Consider the following 23,032-nt stretch of genomic DNA (forward strand, 5'->3'; position numbering starts at 1 on the left):
GTTAGGGAGCCCAAAGCCATGATCTCTGTGGGAGCGATAAGGCAGTGTGCACCAGATTACTGCTTGCAAGCAGGAAGGAAGCCACAATAAGCCAAAAAGGTTCATCACTGTGTGCACATGGGGCCAGAATGGCTTCATCAGAAACACCAAGTGGCCACCAGGGTGCCAAACTGGACAAGACACCAGTTTACACAGAAAGAGTGTGAACGGCTTAAAAAAACCTAAATACGCCGTATGCATGGAAAGCAACAGGGAAGGAAGGTTAGGGGTTTTAAGCCCCTCCCCCATGGTAATCATGACCCATTTCAGGCTGGTTATGGCTGCTATCTGCACTATAAGAAAAACTTTATAGGCATGAATGGAGTTTTCCTTCCAATGCAAGAAGAAGGCCTGGTGGAAGTAGGGTGGGGGGAGGCAAACTGAATTGGAACTGCTGGGGGGCGGCGGCTATGATTTAAAAACCATATGCCCTTCCTCCCACACCAGGATGCCGTTCGGACTGCCCCCTCCCCACCTCCAGGGACCAGGTATTTTACTTTTAATAAGCCATCCACAAAATCACTAATTGCATTTAGGGTGCTTCGTCTAGCTCGGTCCTTAGCTGAGTTGCTGCAACAACTCTGAGTACAGAATTTATTTAAAAATAACTAAACCACAAAGCAAGGACAGAAGGTCAAGCAATACAAGAGAGAAAGCGCTGCAGGTGTACCTATGAACACAAGGAGGAGAGCCCATCAAGAGGGGTGTGACTCCCTTCTGGCGAGCTGCCGCTGGGTGAGGCACATGGGCAGGGCCAGATCCGCAGGGCAAATAGGCACCTCAAGGAGAAAAATCATTTTCTGTAGTGAAGGAGCCACACCCAGGATTTGCTAAAACCCAAGGTCTCCACTGTCAGATTTGCTAATGAAATCCATTTTCTGTTTACTTCAGCTTCATTCTGAAGTTTCCCTTTGGGGAAAGTGGTAGTGTTGTTTCAACTAAAATGGAGCTTCCCTTATTCATTTAATGAATTCAAAAGATTGTTTTATTTATCCAGCCTTTCTTCGTGCAGGAGTCCAGGGTGGCAAAATGCATCCTTAACAAAACCATAAACCCCCACATTGGTGGAGCTTCATGCTCCGGCACCGGGGGGGGGGGGGCGCGGAGAGAAGGCGGGAGTGGGGCTGGCATGCGTCCTGGGGGCATGGCGCACCAGCGCAGGTGGGGGTGTAGCGTCCAGCATGGGGGGGCAGCCGCGCTGGCACCCCACCGGGATTGCGCTGCCGGGAGCGGTGTGCTCCCCCCACACTCCTCTTCCTCCGCCAGTGAATCCCAAAAAAAGAAATCTAAAAATAGTTAAAACATTCTAAAAAGAGTTAAAGCATTCTAAAAATATTTTTTTCCTTTAAAAGATTGTCTCATCCAGTGATCTCGGGGTCTTTCTGCTGTCAAATCCCTGGGAACACAGGAATGTTCAAATTCCTCCTGAAAGGCCCCTCCCACAAACCGCAGGGTCCCAGGCAGCAGTTCTGGGATCTACTTTGGAATATAAGAGGCTACCTTGTACTGTACCAGGTCAAATCACTGCTCCATCTAGGTCAGTATTGTCCACACTGGCAGAGAGCAGCCCTTTGGGGTTTCAGATGGGGGACAGTTTCTGCCCTAACTGGCAATGCCAGGGACTGAAGCCGCATGCCAGGCAGATGCTTCACCACAGAGCTAGAGCTGATCTGCCAGGCAGTCTTCAAAGTCTGCTGCAGCAGAGGCAAGCAGAAGATAGACCAGGAGACGCTGGGGTTATAAGGAGAAGATCAGCGAGGGTTTCTGACTCTCAACTGTTTTAACTGTGACAACTATAAAATCACTCCCCACCCACCCCCATTATGCAGCAGAAATGAAGAAAGCTCAGGTTTTCTTGGGCAAAAGGACGGTAAAATCTTTTCTGATACAAACCCATATTTGCCAGGCTAAGCACATGCTCAGAGGCTGGGGTGGGGAACCTTTTTCATCCAAAAAGCCACATTCCCTTCTCAGCAACCCTCCAGGACTCCCTCAGAGCAAAGCGAGTTCCCTGCCCCTATCTGAGCCAAAGCATAATCTGCAGGCTAGTTGCAGCCAGTGGCTCATCTGCACACCAGAAGTCCGAGAAAAGGAGCCTTGTGGTTGCCCACAGTTAATGGTGTCTCCGCTCCACAGGAGCAGATAAAACTCAGGATGCTGGACTCTTTCCTGTTAGGGACCACAAGGGAAGCAAAGGCAGCTGAATGAGTGGGGCAGGAGGGGCAGATTGGGGAGGCTCTTAAAAGAGGAGCAGTGTGATTTGCATGTGTGTACAAAGCCTTAGTCTGACCACTGGGCCATCTAAGATGTTTGTCTACTTTGTGGACAGCTCCAGGGTTTCAGGCAGCCCTAGCTGGCCCTTCATCACCATCATTCCCATCATCCCTGACTTCTGGTCCTGCTAGCTAGGGATGATAGGAGTTGCAGTCTCAAAACATCAGGAGACCCAAGTTTGGGAAACACTGGTGTAAAGCACAGGCTCTGTCAGTGAGCTGGAGCCCTTTGTAGGGCCAAGTAAGATTTCAGTCCTCATAATTCTAAATGAATTCTAAATAGGAACACAGTAATCTGCCTTGTACAGAGTGAGATCAATGGTCCATCTGGCCAGAATGGTCTATCAACTAGCAGCAACTTCAGTTGGATTTCAGTCAGACAGTCAGATTTCAAGCAGGGCTCATTTTCCTGGAGGCGAAGGGCACTGAACCTGGGAATTTCCATGTGCAAAGCAGACTTGAGCCATGGGGCAAGAGTCCCCTGGAAATTTCTCCTGGGAAATTCATGGTGGGAGCTGTGCAAAAGGATCATTCTAAAACTATTGGTTTGCCTGTTTTTATACAGGGTTACATATTTGGGCTATAAACAGAAAATCTAATTGTAAAAATAGCTGTCCCCTCTTGGCCCTGCCCAGAGGAATCCAGCTCACTCTGAATCATCACAAAGATAATAGACTCATAGAACTGCAGAGTTGGAAGGGACAACGAGGGTCACCTAGTCCAACCCCCTGCATTATTCTATTAATGCAAGAATCTTTTGCCCAATGTGGGGCTCAAACCTACAACCCTGAGAGCAAGTCTCATGTTCTACTGACTGAGTTATCCCAGCTCGTCCAAGGGCATATGGACTAGAAGTCCAGAGATTCAAAACACTACCAGGATGCACAGAAAGGTAATTCCAGGACATTCCAGGACTATCTGAAAGATACTGTCACACGCAAGGCAGAGGCACCGTATACAGCAGGGGTCAGCAAACTTTTCCAGCAGGGAGCCGGTCCACTGTCTCTCAGACCTTGTGGGCGGCCGGACTATATATTTTTGGGGGGGTGAATGAATTCCTATGCCCCACAAATAACCCAGAGATGCATTCTAAATAAAAGGACACATTCTACTCATGTAAAAACATGCTGATTCCCAGACCATCTGCGGACCGGATTTAGAAGGTGATTGGGCCAGATCCAGCCCCTGGGCCTTAGGTTGCCTACCCATGGTATACAGAGTTACCCACGCCCACTGGAAGGTGGCAAAATCAGCACAACACATCACACAAAGAAGCGTCTAGCAGCAAGCAGCCTCTCCTCTGGGGGCAAGTGCTTTGAGCAGACGGTCTGAACCAGAAAAGCCGGTAAGAGAAGCAGGGTCACTGTCACGTAGAGGGGAAAACAACAGCCGCTATCAGCCTTGTCCAAGAGGACAAAGTTAACTGCCCTGAGGGTGGGGAGCTTTGCTTCAGAAGCAGCGATGATAATGAAGGGAGTGTCTCTCTCAGTACACAAACCCTCCCAAGTGACCCATCTTTGCCCCGTACTCATGACTCTTCCAGGCTTCAGTTACACTCGCTTCCCAATACCTGCGCACACACCACCTCTGCCCCACCAACTTATTGGCCTCCTTTATACACAGCAAGGTGGGTTTTCTGGGAAATTCTCCTACTTATTTATTTGCCATTGCATTTGTATCCCATCTTTTTCTCTCTGTTTGGCAAAGAGTAAAGGCGCACTAAAATGCTTCTGTGCACTGAATTATCTTAAAACCTTTTATTCCTTCATTTACCAATGAAATGGTTGATTCACACACACACACACACACACACACACACACACGTGTGCCTCTTAGCTACGCTAACCTGGTGTCTAAGATGGCATCAGAAATGGAGTTTCAGGTACACAGCAGAAACCCGCCTCAGGCCTGAACAACCCAGAGACAGAGAGGGTCCCCTCAGCTACCCTCAGATCTGAGGGGACAGGGGCAGGAGAGAGAGCTGGCCTTTAAATACAGAGGTGCATATGCAGGCTCATTACCATCTCTGATTCTTGTTGTAAATCACTTCAGGACTGTGCGGTGGGAAGTCAGTTCCCCCTTGGGGGGGCTGCTTTGTGGGCGGGAATCTGGGTCCTTGCAGCGACCCAGCAGTGGGTGGAGGAACGCAGCCCACGTCAGCAAGATCCCCGGCTGCGTCACGCAGCCCGGCCAATCGGGTTTGCCTGGGGGTGTGGCTACAACTGTTTAAATTGCGGCGTGGCCTGGGAAACCGCTTCCTTTTGCCTCCATTCTTGGGATCTCCCAGCCCGCCCACCCTCTTTTCTTGTGTGGATTGACTATGGCCTTGCTATGACTAATGTCGGTCGCCTGGTTGTGGGGCCAGGTAGGAATTTTTTCACTTGGCAAAATTGGCACTAGCCATTTGGTTGTCGCCTACCTAGTAGCAATTGTCACAAATTTGTAAGGTTAGGCATTGGGTAAGCCTTATTATGGGAGGGGAGGTTGTTGCCTCCGCCTGCCCCTCAGGCACACTTGGCAAATCCACACCATGATCAACTCCCACCCAGAAACCACTGTCCCCACTGTGGAAGGACGTGTGGATCCAGAATTGGCCTCCACAGTCACTTACGGACTCACTGCTAAAACCGTGTTTATGGAAGACTATCTTACTCAGCTAAGAGTGATCACTGAAGAAGAAGAAGATCCCGTTAAAGGGATCTGGGGATGTGGTTCCTGTCCAAAGCCTGGGCGTGGGCTAGGGCCATGCCATGACCCCAACTGTGATGCTGGGGGTGCTCTTAATTGATGTATATTATAAGGTTCCCCCTTCTGGTGGTTGACCCTTATGAGACTTCCTGCAGTCAGGCAGGAGTCAGGATATAGTCTTGCTTCACCCAGTTGCCTGAGCCAAACCGCTCACATCTGTAACCAATAAAGTTGTGGCCTTATTTATCCCATTTACCCAATTTACTTGTGTTTGCGTATTTATTTCAGAGGGGGCTGCGGGGCCCAGGGACCTCGCCACACAAGGTGACACTAACTCAAAGAAACCTAACCCTGGTTCCTTGGAACAGGGTTCCGCCCCCCCTGCTTTCTCCACCCACCATGGTAACCAGCATCCCTTTCTCTCTCAACTAATATTTGCAGATGTGCTACAAGTTTCCATATCCCAGCTTGACTCAGCATAAGTCGCCTGGAAGGTGGGCAGTAATTCTGCAAAGTTACAAAAAACAAACAAACCTCAAAGTGCTGACTCACTTAATTTTCTACAGGCTGCTGTTACTGCTGATTTGCTGTTGAGCAAAGTAGAACTGATGTTCAGCCACAAGCAAGAAGGCTGAAACCACAAGTTTTGCCTGAACTTTTAGCTGTAGTTAAGTTCCTCCACCCACACTCCTCTCTGGCCCATATTGCCCGGGGCCAGTCTTAGCCAGGAAAGCATTACATCAAAAGACAGGTTAACTTCTGCCATAATGTCAGCCATAGTTCCTCCTTAATCACAGCTAGAAGCTAAGGGGTGATGTTATCCAGGAAACCTGAATCATGAACAAGCCTGGTTAGCATAAACCAGGAAAAGGATTCGTGGAAGCAAAATGTGATCCTTCAAGAAGGGTAACAGCTCAGTTGTAGAGCAGGTATTTAGCATGTAGAAGATCCCTGGTTTTTCTTGGTTGTCTTAATTAATTGTAAGCTGCCCTAGGATTTTTCGCAAAACCCAAGAGCAGGGTAATTAAAATATAAAGTAAAGAAGATGCTTCTCACCTGCAGCTCAGACTGGTACACTTTTTAGCTACCTCATTTTGTGTGAACTAGGCTTAGGGCACCACACACAAAACATACATGCTCTCATTTTACATTTTGGGATCCTAACAAACTCTTGGGGATCCTGTTCCAAAGTATCACATTTCCACCCCAGCAGGAAAGCAGGAGCTAAGCTCATTTGTAAGAGGCACCAGCTCTGGCAGGAGCCAGTTTAATCCTATATCCTTCAAAACATGCTTTTGAAAGGGGTTAGCAGCAACCTCCCAACTAGACCCATGACAGCTGCAGTTCTTTTCTCAGGGTAACCAGAAATGACAAATCTTTTCAGCTTTGCCAAGAGAAGAGGAGAGTATCCTCAGATCGAAGAGTCCAAACCTTCCCCAGTGTAAGCAAGATGCGGCAAAGGTGGCCTGTAGGGGCTGAAGAACGAGGACAGGAGATTTTGCTCCATTTCTCTCTCTCAAAACACTGACGTTGTGGATTGTGCAGGGAGGCCACATTCACACTGCATGTTTAAAGCACTAGGATACCACTTTAAACAGTTGCAGCTTCCCCCAAAGACTCCTGGGAGCTGTTAAGGGCATTGAGAGTGGCTAGGTGACTCCTCTTCTCCCTCACAGAGTTCCCAGGATTCTCTGAGGGAAGCCATGATTGTTTTAAGGGGTATCACATGCATGGTGTGAATGTGGCAGGAAACCGGGGGAAGGTTGAGTGGGGGGGGGCAGGGTGTTTGCACACTGTGACTTATTTGTCCATCTAATGCACAGGAACTGGCCACTGGGTCAGACCAAAGGGGGCCCATTTAGTCCAGCATCCTGTCTCACAGTGGCCAACCAGGGACCTACATGGAGCCTGAAAGCAGGAACCGAGGGCAAGGGAGGTTCGGCTGCCACCTTCGTTCTACACCTTTAAAGGTTCCTCTTTCACCAGGCTTGTTGACATCTGGTGCCCTTTTAAAATGTGGTGTGGAAGGGGGGCTATTGGGTTGTCTTTGTTTTTATTATGTACTTTATGTTTTTTATGTTGTGACTTTATGTTGCAACCAGCCCTGGGATATAAGAGTATAGGACAGTATACAAAGTAAATAAATAAATAAATAAATAAATAAATAGCAATAAAATAAATAAATAGCCACTCTCCCCACTTGTTATTTCCAGCAACTGGTATTCAGAGGCCTTTACTGCCTCTGAAGGGACACGTCTGAACCAAGGGCTTGTGGGGAGGCATCCATTTTACCTCCCACCCCATATTCATGGTACCATATGGAGCAGCCTTCTAGAGTCAGACCATTTGGTTCCTTTAGCTGCACACTGTCTCTACTGAGCGGAGAGCCTCTCGGGGATTTCAGGTGGGGCCGTACCTGGAGAGGCCGTGGACTAATGCATATTGTGAGGGGGGAAATGCAGTTTTCTCTGCCCCCCTTTTTAAATGCACAGATTGCTGCAGAACCAGGGTCCAGCCGATTTATGAATGGAGGTGTGAGGAGCAGGTTCCACGGCTTGCCAGCAGGATTGATCAGCCTCTGAGAAAGGAGGCTTCCAGCACAGCAGGAATAGCCACAGAATGAAAAGGCAGCTGGCAGCATCTCCCTGGAAGGGTCCCAAACCGAGGGAGAGAAAGCAGGTAGAGCGGATGGCTTTGAAGTCAGGGAAGCCAGAAAGGAGGAGAGCAGAGAGTGGGTGATACTGCAAGAGAAAGAGGCTGGAAGAAGGAAAGTAAGGGGTTAAGGTTGATGAGAGATGGGGCTCAGCAGGTGGCCTCTGAAAGTAAAGGCACCCACAGGGCTCTGACTACCCTTGGGACTGGCAGAGGGGGCAGGGCCTGGCAGCATGCAGCCTGGCAGCCATGGACCAGAAATAAACTCATCCGTCCATCCCTGCTTGTCAGCCCTCAGATGCAACAGGTGAGCAGGAGGCTGAGGAATCCACCCACCTGGGAGTAAGGCTGGCTCTGTGAGGCTCTGGTGGAGGTAACACGGCCTACATGTGGCACATTCAGATGTGCCACATACCCTCCAGCTTGGGGTGGGGGTTGCGGACAGAGCACCTCAAGTTCTCAGAACACTCCGGGATCATCGGTCACTGAAACTCCAAGTTCCATGAGCAGCTCAGAGGCAGCACTGCACTGCAACTAGGAGCACAAGCCAAGAGCCCCTAGTTCAAATCTTGCTTCTGGCACCAACTCATACTCTTGCCAAGCCACTGGCAAGGACTGGCAGGATGAGGGCAAGTGTGCACCAGGGGGAGGGGGGCTGGAGAGGAGCGGAGGGCAGTGACCTGGGGACCTGTACCAGCCAAGAGGCAAGAATCAGAGGCAGAAGAAGCTTCAGAGCTGGAGGAAGAGGAGGAAGAGGCAGGCCAGGCAAGTGCCTCCCCACCCTCTCCTGCACCACTGTCTCCAAGAGCCAGGAGAGAATTGAAGTGGGAAGAGAGGAAGCAGCTTCCATGAAGGTGTAGTCTCCAGCTGCATGAACTCTACCCATTGGAGGAAGGTACATAAACGGGTGGAGGGCGAGGGGTCTCCAGTTGCTGCAACTGCTCCTTAGAGTGTGGACCTGGTGGCCTCCAGATGTTATTGGCAGCAGCTCCCATCCCCCCTGACCCATGGCAGTGCTAGCTGGGGTTGATTTAAGCTGGGATCCAACATCTGGAGAACTCCATGTTGGCGACCCCTGCAGCAAGCCATCCATGATGGCCATTTCTTTTGTAGTGAGGGCAGTCCAGCTCTGTGTCAGCCAGTTGGCCATGGGTCACAGCAGTGACAGGAAGTTCTCCTCAGGTGGGTGGGGGTGGGAGGGAGGGTAATGCCTCCAGCTCAAGGCGGACACAGCCCTAGGCAAACAAGACCTGAAAAGCAGAGTAAGGTTCATCTCCCCTGACACTCCCAAAACAGCACAGAGAGCAAGAGAACGTTGCAGAGCCACAGTCCACAAAACAACGACTGAGGCCTATCAAGCACCCTCACTGGACAAGCCAGAAATTCAAAGGATGCCTCTCCAGATCTGTGGGATGGAAGACCCCAAAAGTCCAACCTTCCTGAAAGTAGCCCCCTCTAACACCAAACAGGGACGAGGGTGTGTGCTGTTCTTTACCGACACAGTCAAACATGCATCCTTCTGGACACTTAAGAGAAATGATGGCACCTGGAAATAAAATCTGATCTCTGAAAGTTTTTTAGGCTTGTAAGGTCTGGAGCAGGAACAGGAAAAATGGAATGTTCACACGATTCTCCTATAGGCTCTTATGTGTGGGTAACTATGAATGGCTTGCTGTTCTTGTCTGAATCAAAATATAACTTTTAAAGAATTGCACCAGTAAATGCTGAATTCTACTGGTGTTGTGCAAGGAAGAACATCATAAGGAGAGTGCTGCTGGATCAGGCCAATGGCCCATGTGGTCCAGCACCCTGTCCTCACAGTGGTCACCCAGATGCCTGCGAGAAACCAGCAAGCGGCACCAAAGCACAACAGCTCTTGCCCTTCCTGTGGCTTCCAGCAACAGGGATCCAGAACGGACTAAAAGTGCGACCCAGGGAGGTTCAAGCCTTGGCCCAGCCTTGAGCAAAATCTACGTACTATTTATTGTGACAACAACAAGAAGCAGCTAGAGCAGACCAGCAGAAGAGGAGCAGGACCACTCCTCCATGGGCGTAGTCAGGATTTATGTTAGGGGGGGGCAGAACCTCAGTTAGATATGTATTTTTATTTTTATTTATTGATTGGGGGCAGCTCCCCCCCCCCCCCGCTACTCCCATGCACTCTTCCAGCTCTGCTGTGAGATCAGCAGCTTTTGGATCCTCTGCTCCATTAACTCTTTCCATCCCAGCTGGCTGAACTTTGCAACCAAGAACAAGTGCCAGGGTTTGCTCTCGTCCACCTCCCATCCAATCCCTTTTCCTTTTGTGTTATGCCTTTTTAGGATCTGGTCTCCCAGGGCATAGGCTGCTCCTGCCTTCAGAGATTTAAAAATCCTCTGCACTGGTCTTTTTCTTTCCTCCTTCAATGCTAAAAGGGAGGCAGCTGGAGGTGCAAATATATCCCCAAAGCAGCGCTTAATTCTTAGAGCCATTCCTCCCTGGAAGCCATTCCTGCCTGTCACAGACACTGGGAGAGGGGACCGAATGTGGTGAGGGAATTATACTCTGCACATGCTTAATTGCTCTACACTTGCAGTATTATTTTCACAGGCTTCAGGAATGCATGCCTGCATTGAAAGATATGGGGCCTAGCTTTCGCTGAGCTTTAGCTCAAATTAAGCTCTGGGTTTCCACAGCCATTGTCTCTTCTTGTTTTCCCTCATCTGTTGTTGATGTGCCCTCTGGGCTGGGTGAGCTATCGGGCGCTTGTCACATGCTCCTCCCATCGATTTACAGCTAGCGAGCTGTCCCTCCATCTGTGAACTTGTCCTCTGCCTTTTGCCAGTGCTCTCTCTCCCCCCTCCAGCCCACAGAGGATATTTGCTACTGCTGTTTGAGTAGATTCTCAGTTTGGAGTCCTCCTTAACAGCTCATTTTTAAGTGCTTGGTTCTTGTACCAGCTAAATGCTCCCAGACAAGCTGGCATCTTTTCCCAGAGCTATACAAAGACATTTTGGTGTCCAACTTGGAAAATCCAAAAGGTATCCCTCCACATCCCAGCTACTATGGGGATACACGATGCCACGTACTATCTAAATGAAGCTCACAGACCACTGGTGGTCCACAAACGGAGAACCCCTGTAGTAATGCTCCAATCAGACTCGCTTCTTGGCACACCAGGTCCACCAACTGTTTTCCCCCCTCAGACACTTGCTTTTCTGGCCACGGCCACTCTGTCCCACTTCCTTTAGCCATCCTGTCCCTTGACCAACCTTCTTAACCAGTGTTCGAAATTCCCTTTGTTCTAGGCACATTTTGCGACAGGGAATTTCAGTAGTGAGAGTAGTTTCTGAGCTCTGGGCGCAGTACTGTGCGTAAGATTTCAGATTAAAACTGCGGAGTGGAAGGAAAGGAGGACCCTTTTCTGCCTCCCCACTTCCAGCTACTCTCTGAAGATTGGAAAAGAGACCCTCTTAAGAATATTAGTGGGGTGGGCAGGGAAAGGACTAGACCATGTGAAAAATGAACATAATATTTTAGCTGCAGTTCATTCATTTTCAGCTTTGTATTCTTGTTATAAAAAAGCATGCCCAGACATTCCGTTGTTGCACCCATAACATTGGTTTAAAGTGCCATTTAGCTCCTAGCTTTCATATCTCAGTTTCGAACACTGTTCTTAACACTCCTCTCCCCTTGCCTCCAAACATGCACCCCTCCAGACCCTAGCACTGCAACTTTAAGCACTGTCCTCTATCTCCTGCTTCTTCAGGTTCCATGAATGACTGTGGATCCCTTCCTTCAACTCCTCTGGTCCCTTAAAAGTTTCTATATATACCAGGACCAGTTCCCAGTCTCCCAAACTATCCCTGTGTGAGGTCTATAATCCCAGTCAAACTGACAACTTTCCCTTCCCTCACCAAAGTTGGAGTGCAAGCTGTTTAAGTCCTTTGAGAATGGAACATGCCAGCTCAGACCATCAGCGTCAAGGTCTTCAGTCTGCCACAAAGTATAGACACAAAGCTTTTAAAGTCTTTCAGTCCTAGGCCTTTGAAAAGAAGGAGAATCCCCCATGCCTTTGGGGAGCCTTTCTGGTGACTCAAACATAGCAAGAGATGCAGTGGGAAAAGTTCATGAGACTATACTCTCACACAGAGGGTCAAAGCCACCCATGACAGATTCTTGCATTTTAAGGCAAGAATAGCCAACACAGTGCCCGTCAGATACTGCTGGGCTACAACACCCATCAGCTCTGACCACTGTCCATGCTGGTTGGGGCCACTGTTAGAAACTTAAATCTAGGTTAAGGTCGCCACAAGAGAATGTCTATTCGCCAGGAAGTTGGGACTTGATGACCCTGGGGGTCCCTTCCAATGCAACAATTATACGATTCTATGATCTTAACTAACTTGACTGTAGCTTGCTCTTCCAACAATTCACTTTTTCCAGTATGCAACCGGAGAAGAAACACACACAGTGGAAATGGAAATGGCATTAACTATGGACTAAGGCAGATTTTTAAACTGTGGTCGCCAATCTGGTGCTCAGAAATCTCCACAGTTGGTCCCACTCCAGTAGCAAACTGTGCCTGGTGCCCGGCTATTTTCGAACACTGGTTGGGGCAGGTGGGAGAGGCAGTCCAATTTCATCTGGAGGGCTACTCCTGCACCACAAATCTGGTGACTGCTGGACGATCTCAGCTTTTAGAGTAATTCAATTAGGAGAGAAGCTTAGTATATCACTGAAACCTGGACCTGTGGTTTTGCTCACCTGGGCAAGCCTTGGTTACAGCTCATGGTTTGTTTGGAGAGAGGTAAGCTATGAGCCAGGGTTTGGATGATACGCTGAGCTAAAGCACAGCTTAGCTGAGCTCAGTGCAGGAGCAAAGCAGCCACAATATGTTCATCATATTAAGCCATGGCTGGGTGTTAAACGGGCCGAGTATATATCTGAGGACTGTGCTGTTAGTTCACATCCTGTAGTTCTGCATGAGTCACAGATCTCAGTTTGCCTCCTCATTGCAAAGCAGTGGACACAATGGGCAGCTTCCTTGGAGGGTGAGCAATTCTGCATCATCTCTGCATCAGCAGTGACTGAGTGAATGACCAGGTCAAAACCAGTACTCAGCAAAATAACTCCCCAGCCATACAAACTAATTAGAACAGAGGTGATGGTTCACATAGAAGCAATGGGTAACCTCTTCTGAGGCCATGCCATCACACCCAATGCAGAAGTAGTTACTCACCCCCACTGGAAGGTGGCAACTGGCAAAGTCAGTGCAATGCATCATGCAGAGAAGCAGCAAGCAGCCTCACCTCTGAAGACAAGCACATTGAGCTCACCCAAGCCTTTAATTGTTGTTGTTTTTTTAAAAAAACAATTCAGTGTTAATACATTTAAACAACTGAATATTAATTCTCTCACGGCACACTGTTTAGAACAGGGGTCACCAACCTAAGCCCCATGGGCCGGAAGCGGCCCATGGAGGTCGTTTGACCGGCCCATGAACCAGCCCTGAACCAAGCTGCCCGCTCACGCACTGTGCTAAACCAGCGCAGCGCAGCACAGCGTGGGGACTCGCTTCTGCGGTGCCAGAAATTGCGTCTGTGCAGACACCAAAAATTGCAGGCACATGATCCGACCCATGGAGGATCTCCGCAGGACCGATCCGGCCCAGGAAAAATAAACCTTGCTGACCCCTGGTTTAGAACAACTGTCTACAACAGCCTTTGCCAAGCTGGTGCCCTCCTGATGCTTTGAACTACAACTCCCACCATCTCCAGCCAGCATTGAGTGCGGCTGATGGGGTTTTTGGTCCAATTTGGCGAAAGTTGGTCTTAAAGGCAATCTCCTTACACCCAAAGGAGGTGTTCAATGTTTTGGTTATAAAGGGTCATTGCCACGTTACAAACATTGCAATGGCATTTAACCACATCAGAACTCCGCAGTACTTTTGAAACCTCAGCTAGCTTGCTCTTCACTGACAGACTCAGTGCAGAAAAGGGCAGATGCACTTCCTTCAAGTAGGAAATGAAGAACAACAAAATACATGCATGTACAGACTGAGTAGTTTCACTTTTTCGGCAGGATTTCAACCATCATCCCATGAGGGCATGTTTAGATTGCAAAAGGAAGGAAGACATTCATATAAGAGTAACCCCCTCCCCAGCCAAAGGCAACCTTCCCCTTTCTCCTTACTGATACATGTCAACATGTTTAATTGTTAGAAACAACAGCAATACCAGGGTGCAATCTTCTTGTGCTGAACTCCTTTGAAATGAGGAGAAATGGTGCTTGTGGAGGAGAATTTCGAGGTGCAGCGTGTCTTTATGATTCACAGAATCATAGAATTGCAGAGTTGGGAGGGACACTGAGGATCATCTAGTCCAACCCTCTGCAATGCAGGAATCTTTTCCTCATGGGGACTCAAACCCATGACCCTGAGATTAAAAGTCTCGTGCTCTACCAACTGAGATACCCTGTGGGCCTCGGTGGAGCTTTGCAAAGAAATCAAAACATTACTGTATCCTCCAGGAGGGAAACAGGGGTGGAGCAGGGGGTGGGGGGGTCTTTGCAAAGCAACACACAGGTTGAGGCTTTAGCAGTGTGGCTTTAAGAGCTTCCAGCATCAAGCAGGGTTGACTTCATCTTAACATCTAGACTTCCTGGTACTTCTCCAGAAATGGTTGGAAACATCCCTTTGGCAATGAAACTGTATCAACAACTCCAAGAACTGAAGCATTTTAAATGGGGGAAAACATCACAGCAGTTAGCTGAATCGCTGAGGGCGTCCAATATACCTGCCCTCCCCACTTATCAACTCTCAAAGCTTTAAAAATATTTTTCTTTTGCAACTAAGTTTCCCAAGGCCTAGATTCTCAGTGATTCTTGTTTAATGCTAGAGAAATCAGCTGTAATTTTTTAGCCCTTCACCCAGCTAATCTGCTCCAAGGCGGGAAATATCTCATTTCTCACTTTCATCCTATTTGATCCCTGTTAGATAGTTTCCCTACATGGAAAAAATGTACATACAATGTAACCCCCCAAAACGGGCTTTCAAGACCTTGTTTCAAACGGATCTGATGTTTGTGTGTGTGCATAAGATAAAGGCTGTTTTATACTAGCATACAACGGGTGGGGGTGAATAGCATTACTCCACTTCAGAGTTTTGCTGATGCTAAAATTGGAGATCATTGTTAGAATGAAATGTCAATTCCACTTTTCTGAGTAAATCTTTGTAGGACTGGGCTACATAACCTGTTCAAGAAGACAACCAAACTCAGCCCATTCTAGACTCGGCGTCTTCCCACATTGCTGTAAATGCAACATGAGAATGCACACGAGTGTTATACAGACACTCACTGGAGACCTGTGACTGTTGAAATTCCTAGGTGAGAATACACTAGGTAACAAACCCAGGTTTCCCACATTAATGTGTGGGGTGGCCCTAACTTTGCCAGTCTAGTATTAGATGCACATCCTCCCCCCTTTCACAGAACCATATAATTGGAAGGAACCCCGAGGATCATCTAGTCCAACCCCCTGCAACACAGAAATCCTGCCCACTGCCATCCCTGGGTGGACCAAACCACCAGCCTTCTGGTTAACAGCCATCTGCCTTACCCAGCTTGAATTCCTCCAGCATGGCATCCAACTTGGTGTCATGGAAGACAAAATGGACAGGGTGGTTGTAGAACTTGGTGATGGTCTTGAGGGTGGTGCAGTCATCAGGGTCTACAAAGGCCAGGTCCTTGACGTAAAGTATATCCACAATGTTGGACCGCTCCTCCTCAAAGACGGGGATACGAGTGTAGCCACTCTCCATGATCTCAGACATGGTGTTGAAATCCAAGATGGCGTCACTGTTGATCATGAAACAGTCGTGCAGTGGGGTCATGACAGTTTCCACGGTCTTAGTCCTAAGCTCCAGAGCCCCTTGGATCATGTTCAGCTCCTCCTTCACCAGGTCATTGTAAGGTTCCGTCACCTTCAGCATCTCCACCAGCTTCTCCCGATTGTAGACGGTGCCAATTTCTTGACCCAGCACGCAGTCCAGGAGCTTGCTGACGGGGAAGGAGAGGGGAAAGGTCAACAGCATGAAGAACTTGGTGACCACGATGGTGTTGGCCCCCACCGCCAAGCCATGGCGGGAGCAGAGGGCCTGCGGGACAATCTCCCCAAAGATGACGATTCCCGTGGTGGAGGCCACAACGGCCCCCAGTCCCGAGCCAATGAGGTCGTCGAGGAGGATGGTGAGGGTGGTGTTGACCAGCACGTTGCCCAGGAGGAGGGAGCAGAGCAAGTAGTTGCCCTTCCGGCGGATGGGCTCGATCTTGCGGGCGTAGCGCTTCTCCTTCTCGGTGCCGCAGTTCTGGACGATGCGCAGCTCCATGGGGTCCAGGGCCATGAGGCCCAGGTTGAGCCCGCTGAACATGCCCGAGAGGACCAGGAGGCAGCCGATGAGGATCACCTGGAACCAGAGGGGCAGCAGGTGCTTCTTCTCCTCCACCACCTGCAGGAAGGCGTCGCGGCCCTCCAGGGGCAGCCAGGGCTGGCCGGGGCCGCTCTGCGTGCACAGGACGTACAGCTTGGACTTCTCCGCCTTGCGCAGGAGCTGCACCTTGACGGAGACCAGGGCCGAGGTGTCGCGGCTCTCCTCGGCGCGCGGCTGCACCACCAGGTCCTGCGTCTTCTCGGGGCAGGTGGCGTTGGCGGCCTCGCCCCAGAAGGAGGAGGAGGCGTTGCCAACCGGGCCCACCTCGGAGAAGGAGACCAGCTCGGAGACGCGCGCGTGCATGCCCAGCCCGTAGAGGCGCAGCTTGATCTCGGCGCCCTCCAGCACCTGGATGGGCGACAAGCTGGCCGCGCCGGGCGCCGGCAGGTCGCTGCTCTCCAGCCTCATGCCCAGCACCCGGGGGGGCCCCGCGCGGGCGGCGGCGGCGGGCGCCGGGCACAGCAGCGCCACCAGCGCCACCAGCCTCGCCGCCGCCGCCCCGGCCTCGCCCCCTCCGCCGCGCGGCCGCCCGCTCCAGCCCAGCGCCATGTTAGCCTCGCCCGGCCCGCCGCTCCTGCCGCGCTCGCTGACTTGGGCTCGCGGGCGCCGCGACTGTCCACGGCCGCCGGAGCGCGCGGCGTCACGGGCTCGCCTCCTTTGCATAGCGCCCGCCCGCCCGCCGGGCAGCGCCGGGGCGGGGCCGGCCGCTTAAGGAGGCGCCCCAGACGGGCAGGGCGCGCCCGCCCGCCGCCCCCGGAGCAACTTCCAAGCAGCACCCGGAACAACTACACTTCCCGCGACTCGCAGGAGCCCAGTCCCGTGGTCGGGGGGGGGGGGGGCTTCGGCCCCCACAATAAAATATTTGAGGCGCCCCCCCAAAAAAGCTGGTGGGCATTCCCATTCAAATAGTGTCTCTGCCTTGCATCGTGTGGTCAGTTATGCGGGGCGGGGCTTACAGCCCCCCCCAATATTTTCTTCAAGTTGGCCCCCCCGCCGCGAGCCTTGGGAGGGCGAGAATCAGACTTGGAAGGGGCTCCCGAGGGTCATCTAGTGCAGGAAGCACAGCTAAAGCCATCTAGTCTCGGTTCTAAAACTTCCAAGGAAGGCCAGTCCCACCTTCCCAGGTAATCTCTTCCGCTGCTGAGCAGTTCTCACCTTCGAAAGTTCTTCCTATGTCTAGTCGAAACCTCCTTTTTCCAATTTGAAGCCACTAGTTGGGGTCCTGCCCTCTGGAGCAGCAGGAAAAGAGCTTTCTCCACCTTCCATTTGACAGCCCTTTAGATATTTGAAGATGGCTGTCATTTCGCGCAAGACTCTTAATCTCAGGCTCATGGGTTTGAGCCCCACGTTGAGCAAAAGATTCGTGCTTTGCAGGGGGTTGGACTAGATGACCCTTGGGAGTCCCTTCCAACTCTATGATTCTATGGTTTCCAGGCCCTTGATCTTCTTGGTCACACTGCTCTGCACAACATTCTTTTTAATTTGGGATGCCCAGAGTTGGTCATATACTCCAGGTGTGCTCTGACCAAGGCAGAATAGAGCAGTTCTATTACGTCCCTTGATCTGGACACTAGACTTCTGTTGATGCAGCCAAAGAATTGCATTGGTTTATTTTTCTGCTGCATCACACCGTCATGTGCTTTAAATGTATGGTGTTGTTCTACTCAATGTTTCAGTCAGAGTTGGAATCAGCAGAAGAGAAGAGGAATGCAGACCTAAGTGGGTGGGCTTTTATTCTAAGTTCTGATGCTCTGGAGGGAAAGGCACTTTGTACATGCTTGCTCTATCATTTGTACCTTTTCACCTTTTAGCTCCCTTTTAGTCATTGAATTGACTTGTTTCATATGCTTTTCGTTCCATTACTGAAATTCTGGAATTAAACAAATATCTCTCTATATCTTTTATAGATATTTTAGTGTGGCAGTGCCCAAACTGAAACTCCCGACCTACTTACACCAGGAAGGTGCTTTTGCTATATTCTTTTTGTCACTTGTGCCCTATTGGTGGAAAGGTCTGAAGAATTTACAGGAAATCAGTAGGAAAAACTGAGTGTATTTTTTCCAGCTATTACTTGAACTGCTTTGTAAACACTGGCTGCTTCAAAAAGAAGCCAGAAGGGTAGGTACTCAACTTTTTAAAATTTTTATGAAATAAATTAAAAAGTGTGATTTTAAAAAATTCAGAAACACTGGTGATTTTCTTTTATATTGTACATGAATATTTTTTGTACTCTAGCAGTTTTATCTTGGATGGAAAAGCTGAGTATAAATTTGATAAACACACCATAAGGGGGAGCTGGGGGCAGAAGGAAGATGCACAAGAGAGTAGCAGAGAAAAGGGTCGTGGCTTCAGCGCCCACACTCTGCATGCTGAAGAATCGAAGTTTGAGCCTGGTATCTCCAGGCAAAGCTGAGAGCTACTCCTGTCTAAAACCTTTGTCACCGGCTGTCAGTAAGTGTAGACTGACTAAGCTGGAGCCCTTCAGATGTCCCAACCACTGTGGAGTTGTAATTCAAAAGCAAGTGTGTGGTGGTTGGTCTGTCAGACAAGGACCTGGGAGACCAGGGTTCAAATCCTACTTAGCCATGAAGCTCATTGTGTGTGGTCTCCTATGCCTGAAAACCCCCACATCACCCTGCAGGAAAAGCAGGTGAAATTCAACAGGCAAAGCGTTGCCATCAGCCTGCAGGCGCATTGATGAGGGACGGTTGCACCAGGCTCGGTTTCTGTTGGCCTGCAAGTGCTCAAGGTACGGGCACCAGCAGGAGCCTCACTCTCTGCCTTGTTTGTGCTGCGCTGGGACGGCCAGAGGCCTGTTTCTTCCCTAAATTATCCCTTCACCTCATTCTCTCTGTCCTGCTGGGCCATCTATGCCCACCTGAGGGCCGCCCCCCCCCCCCGTGGGCAACCCTTCCAAATGCCACAGAGCCTTTCTTGGGCCCAGGGCCCCAAAAGAGCTTCGCCTTTACTTGGTACCATTTTTACATCTATTTTAGCCCGGCTTTTAATTATTCAGGAGATTTAGGCTCACATTAAAAAGGTAAAAGGCAATAATGGCAGGGAGATGCATAAATATTAGAATTTAATGCAGAAGAACCCTGCTGTCATTGATCTTCATTAATGCTTTGTTAGCAGAACTCAAGCTGGAAATTCTGGTGTCTGATGGGGGAGAATGAAAATACCAGAGAGGAACACTCTCAGTCAAACAATACCTGTCCAATGTGGTTTTCAATATTAAAATGTGGTGAATTAAAAAATAATAACGTAGGATTAATCTGCCAAGAGTGGTTTTAAGTGGCACTTAAAATATGTGTCTGATTATTATTATTATTATTATTATTATTACCTGGTTATGCGTGGGGTGCAATCTCTCAAGGGATGACTGTTCCATACAATCCTAAGTTCAGAGCTGAATTTTTATGACCTGAACTGCTTGCATTTTTAACTAGAATTTGGTCTCTTTGTAAGCATTAATTAACAACCTCTTCATTCTGTCTTTGATGTGGTCTTCTTTGTGACTCAAAACTTGTGCATGCCTTCTCCAAAACACCTTGGCCCTAAAGAGCACTGCATTGGGCAAAGTTCATGTGTCAAAGGCATACCTGGGACTTTGTTTGTTTGTTAATTTATCCAGCATATTTAGAGCCTGCCCTTCGCTACACGGTCCCTTGGTCCTTAGGAAAGGAATTGAAAGTAAAGCTGCCAATATCATAAGGCATTATGCAACTCTTATGGTCTGGCCACATTTGGAATACTGTGTACAGTTCTGGTCGCCTCACTTTGAGAAAGATATTGCAGAGTTGGAAAAGGTTCAGAAAAGGGCAACCAAATGACCTGCCGTGGAGCAACTGCCTTGTGAGAAAAGGTTGCAGTGCTTGGGACATTTTAGTTTATACAGGAAAGGCAAGAATCATGATAGCAATTCATAAACTTATGCATGGCATAAGGGAATAGAGAAAAGTCCCCCCCCCAACACTAGAATTCATGGACACCCAATGAAGCTGAACATTGGAAGATTCAGGGCAGATACAATGAAGAGCTTCTTCACCCAGGGTATAGTTAAACTGCGGAACTCATTCCCACTGGAGGCAACAACCACCACCAACTTGGATGCCTTTAAAAGAGGATTAGACAAATTCATTCAGGAAGGGCAATCAATGGCTTCTAGCCATAATGGCTCTGCTCTGTCTCCGCAGTTGGAGACAGCAATGCTTCTGAAACCACAGCCGGGGGGGGGGGGTGCCCTTGTGCTCAGGTCCTGCTTGCAGGTTTCCCACAAGAGACAGCTGGCTGGCTGCTGTGAGAACAGGGTGGGCCCTTGGCCTGATCCAGCAGGCTCTTCTTGTGTCCCTTGATCACTGCCTTTGGTCCTGTGCCTTTAGCAGCAGCTCAACGCACAGAAATTGAACAAATGGAGATTTCCTCAGGGTGTCAATAGTGACAGGTGGGAAGCTTCATATCCTCAACATCTGTGTGTCATACAGCTGAGAAGCCACACTGCCAACTGGATCACATCCCCACTGTAAATTTAAAGCACCCTTACACCATTTTAACAGCCAAGGGAAATCCCGGGAACTGCAGTTTGTTAAGGGTGCTGGCCTCAAAGAGATTCACTTCCCAGAACCCTTAACAGTTCCCAGGATTCTCCATGACTGTTAACGTAGCATAAGAGTGTACCAAATGAATGGCAGGGCTGTGACCTTGCCCTTCTGCTTTTAGGCTCACTTCCCTGTCATGGCTTCTTCCACAGAATCTGGAGAATTGTTGTTTTACTGCAGTCAGTGAGAATTCTCCGTTACAGATTCCTAAGCTCTGTGACAGAAATACACTTTCCACTGTCAGACTTCCCTGGGGAAAGGGGATAACTATTTAAAAAATCATCGCAAATCTGCATTGTGGACATGCTCAAAGCAGATGGGTAGTTTTCTATTTAGGGCTTGACTTGACTTTTTGTGGTTTTCACAGAGGTTTGCAATTTGCAGTGCAACATGGCAAGGAAACAGTCCCCCTAGAAAGCATTGCTTGCTGGCTTCATGTTATGGCAACAAAGCAAACCAGCAAGGTCTGTCTGGCAATCTGCCTGGGTAGTAATGCTTGGAAGGCTATAAATATTTTGCATTTATATAGTGCCTTTCATCCCCTGCCCAAGATTTCAAAAAAGCTTTACAGATTGTTAGACGGAGCACACTGACAAAGGAGTTTGCCCTTTTATGCCTGAAATGCAGCCAGTTTCTTGGGGGAACATGTGGGTTTTTTAACAGCTCAGTAGAACACAATAAGTTATTTAAAAAGCAATTGGGCAGACCATTCTGATGAGGCCACTTCAGCTGGTGCAGAACAAATGGAAATCCAGGCACAGTAACTAAAGCAGCCTCTTATATTAGTCAAGTGGGTCACAAGAAGGAAATCTCCCATATCAAGAAATGCTGAATTTTGCAACCTGCACAGCAGGGGTGGGAAATCTCAGGCTCAGGGGCAAAATGTGGCCCTTGCCCCCTCTTCCCAGACCTTGCTCCTCTCTGGCTCTGCGCCACCCACTTCTTCAATGCTTTTTCCTGGCTGGATCCTGCCCTTGAACTATTACAATCCCTCTTGCATGCTTAGATGGAGGATGGAGAGGGAGGTGTGAGTAGGAATCTCTGACTTGTCTGATTGGCAGTGGCACCAGGTGGGGTTGGTAGTGGGGAGGGCCGGGAGCCCCACTGTGGGGGGAGCCAGAGCCAGGGACAGGCAGAGCCAACTTATTCTAGTTGCGTCCCCTCCTCCACCCAGCCAAGTTCAACAAGGGCAGAATGCGACCTTCTGCATCTCTGTATCCGGCCCTTGAGACTTTCCCCAGGCTGCAGCCTTACCCATCCTGCTTCACACCCGATTTGAATGTTTGCACCTGGTTGGAATGTGTCCTGGAAGTCGGCTAATACTTCTTGGGTGCCTGGATAGGGATGGAGAGGAGCACAGGAGTGTGTGGAGAAATGAGCCTATGACTGTACAAAGGTAAAATTTGCTTTAGTTCCTTCACCTGCTCTTGCCTCTTGGCCTGTCCACTGCCGGTGTGCGGCCCCTGGAAGGTTAGGAATGCAGCCCTCAGGCTGAAAGCAGCCCTTCACCCTGATCTATGGAATATGTATATATTTGTGATAAGCATATTCACACATTGCCCACTCCTATAAAATATCAAGGCAGTTTACAACAATATAGGCAGGTAAAATAAAACTTCCTTGTTGCTAATTTATTACCTATCCTTCACCCTACAGTCCCAGAGCAGGTTACAACAACTAAAACCCATTATTAAAAACAGTCTAAAACAGCTTTCAGTCACAGAAATATGGTGCATCTCAAGTGTCAGAAGCCAGGGTAAAGAGTTGCATCTTCAGAAATGGGGGAAATATATAATTTACCTTAAAAATCATTGTAAACAAATAAAATTATTAGTAGGATTGGAATAACACTTATAGTTAAATGTTGGACTATGTTGTAATGGAGATTGAATAGAATTGGATCAACAGAGAAGTTGCAGGAGAAAAAGGTTAACCTAAGGACCCACAAGGTGGGGGGGGGGAGCCCAGGAGAATCGATGGAATTTTTCCTTTGTTTTGTTTGCTTGATGACTGTTCATAAATTTGAAAATTAAATAAATTTATATAAGAAAGAGAGAAAATGAAAAGATTAATTAGACTATGTAGTGGAAGAGAAAATAATGAAGCAAACCATGGAAAAGGTGGGGAGAAGTTGAAACTAAATGTGTATTTTAGGGTTGCCATATATCTGGAATTCCCCAGACATCCTGGCAACCCTAGTGGTATTCGGATTATTATCTATTGTTTTAATTGTAAAATGACAATGATAAATACATTTTTAAAAAGAAGAAAGAAATTAGTAGTTAGAATGTGTGCAGAATCATTTATGGAAG

At 48.9% G+C, this 23,032-nt stretch overlaps 1 protein-coding gene across 3 annotated transcripts in view; it reads right to left on the minus strand.

The window, feature by feature from the left end:
- CNNM4 (cyclin and CBS domain divalent metal cation transport mediator 4) overlaps positions 1-16,785 on the minus strand; it is a gene marked incomplete at its 5' end in the record, with an annotated part of 47,395 nt that extends 30,610 nt beyond the window's left edge. For 2 of the 3 annotated variants that reach the window (XR_014551184.1, XM_083625771.1), the window contains one exon: positions 15,252-16,785. Coding sequence is in view for 2 of the 3 variants with exons in the window: in XM_083625771.1 (XP_083481897.1) it covers positions 15,252-16,785 (1,534 nt within the window). The remainder of the gene's footprint in view (positions 1-15,251) is intronic. The other variant, XM_083625772.1, reaches the window with a different exon arrangement.
- Between the last annotated feature and the right edge of the window lie 6,247 nt (positions 16,786-23,032).

The sequence above is a fragment of the Podarcis filfolensis genome (assembly GCF_964270895.1).
Source record: "Podarcis filfolensis genome assembly, chromosome: 8".
In the NCBI taxonomy this organism is placed as follows: domain Eukaryota; kingdom Metazoa; phylum Chordata; class Lepidosauria; order Squamata; family Lacertidae; genus Podarcis; species Podarcis filfolensis.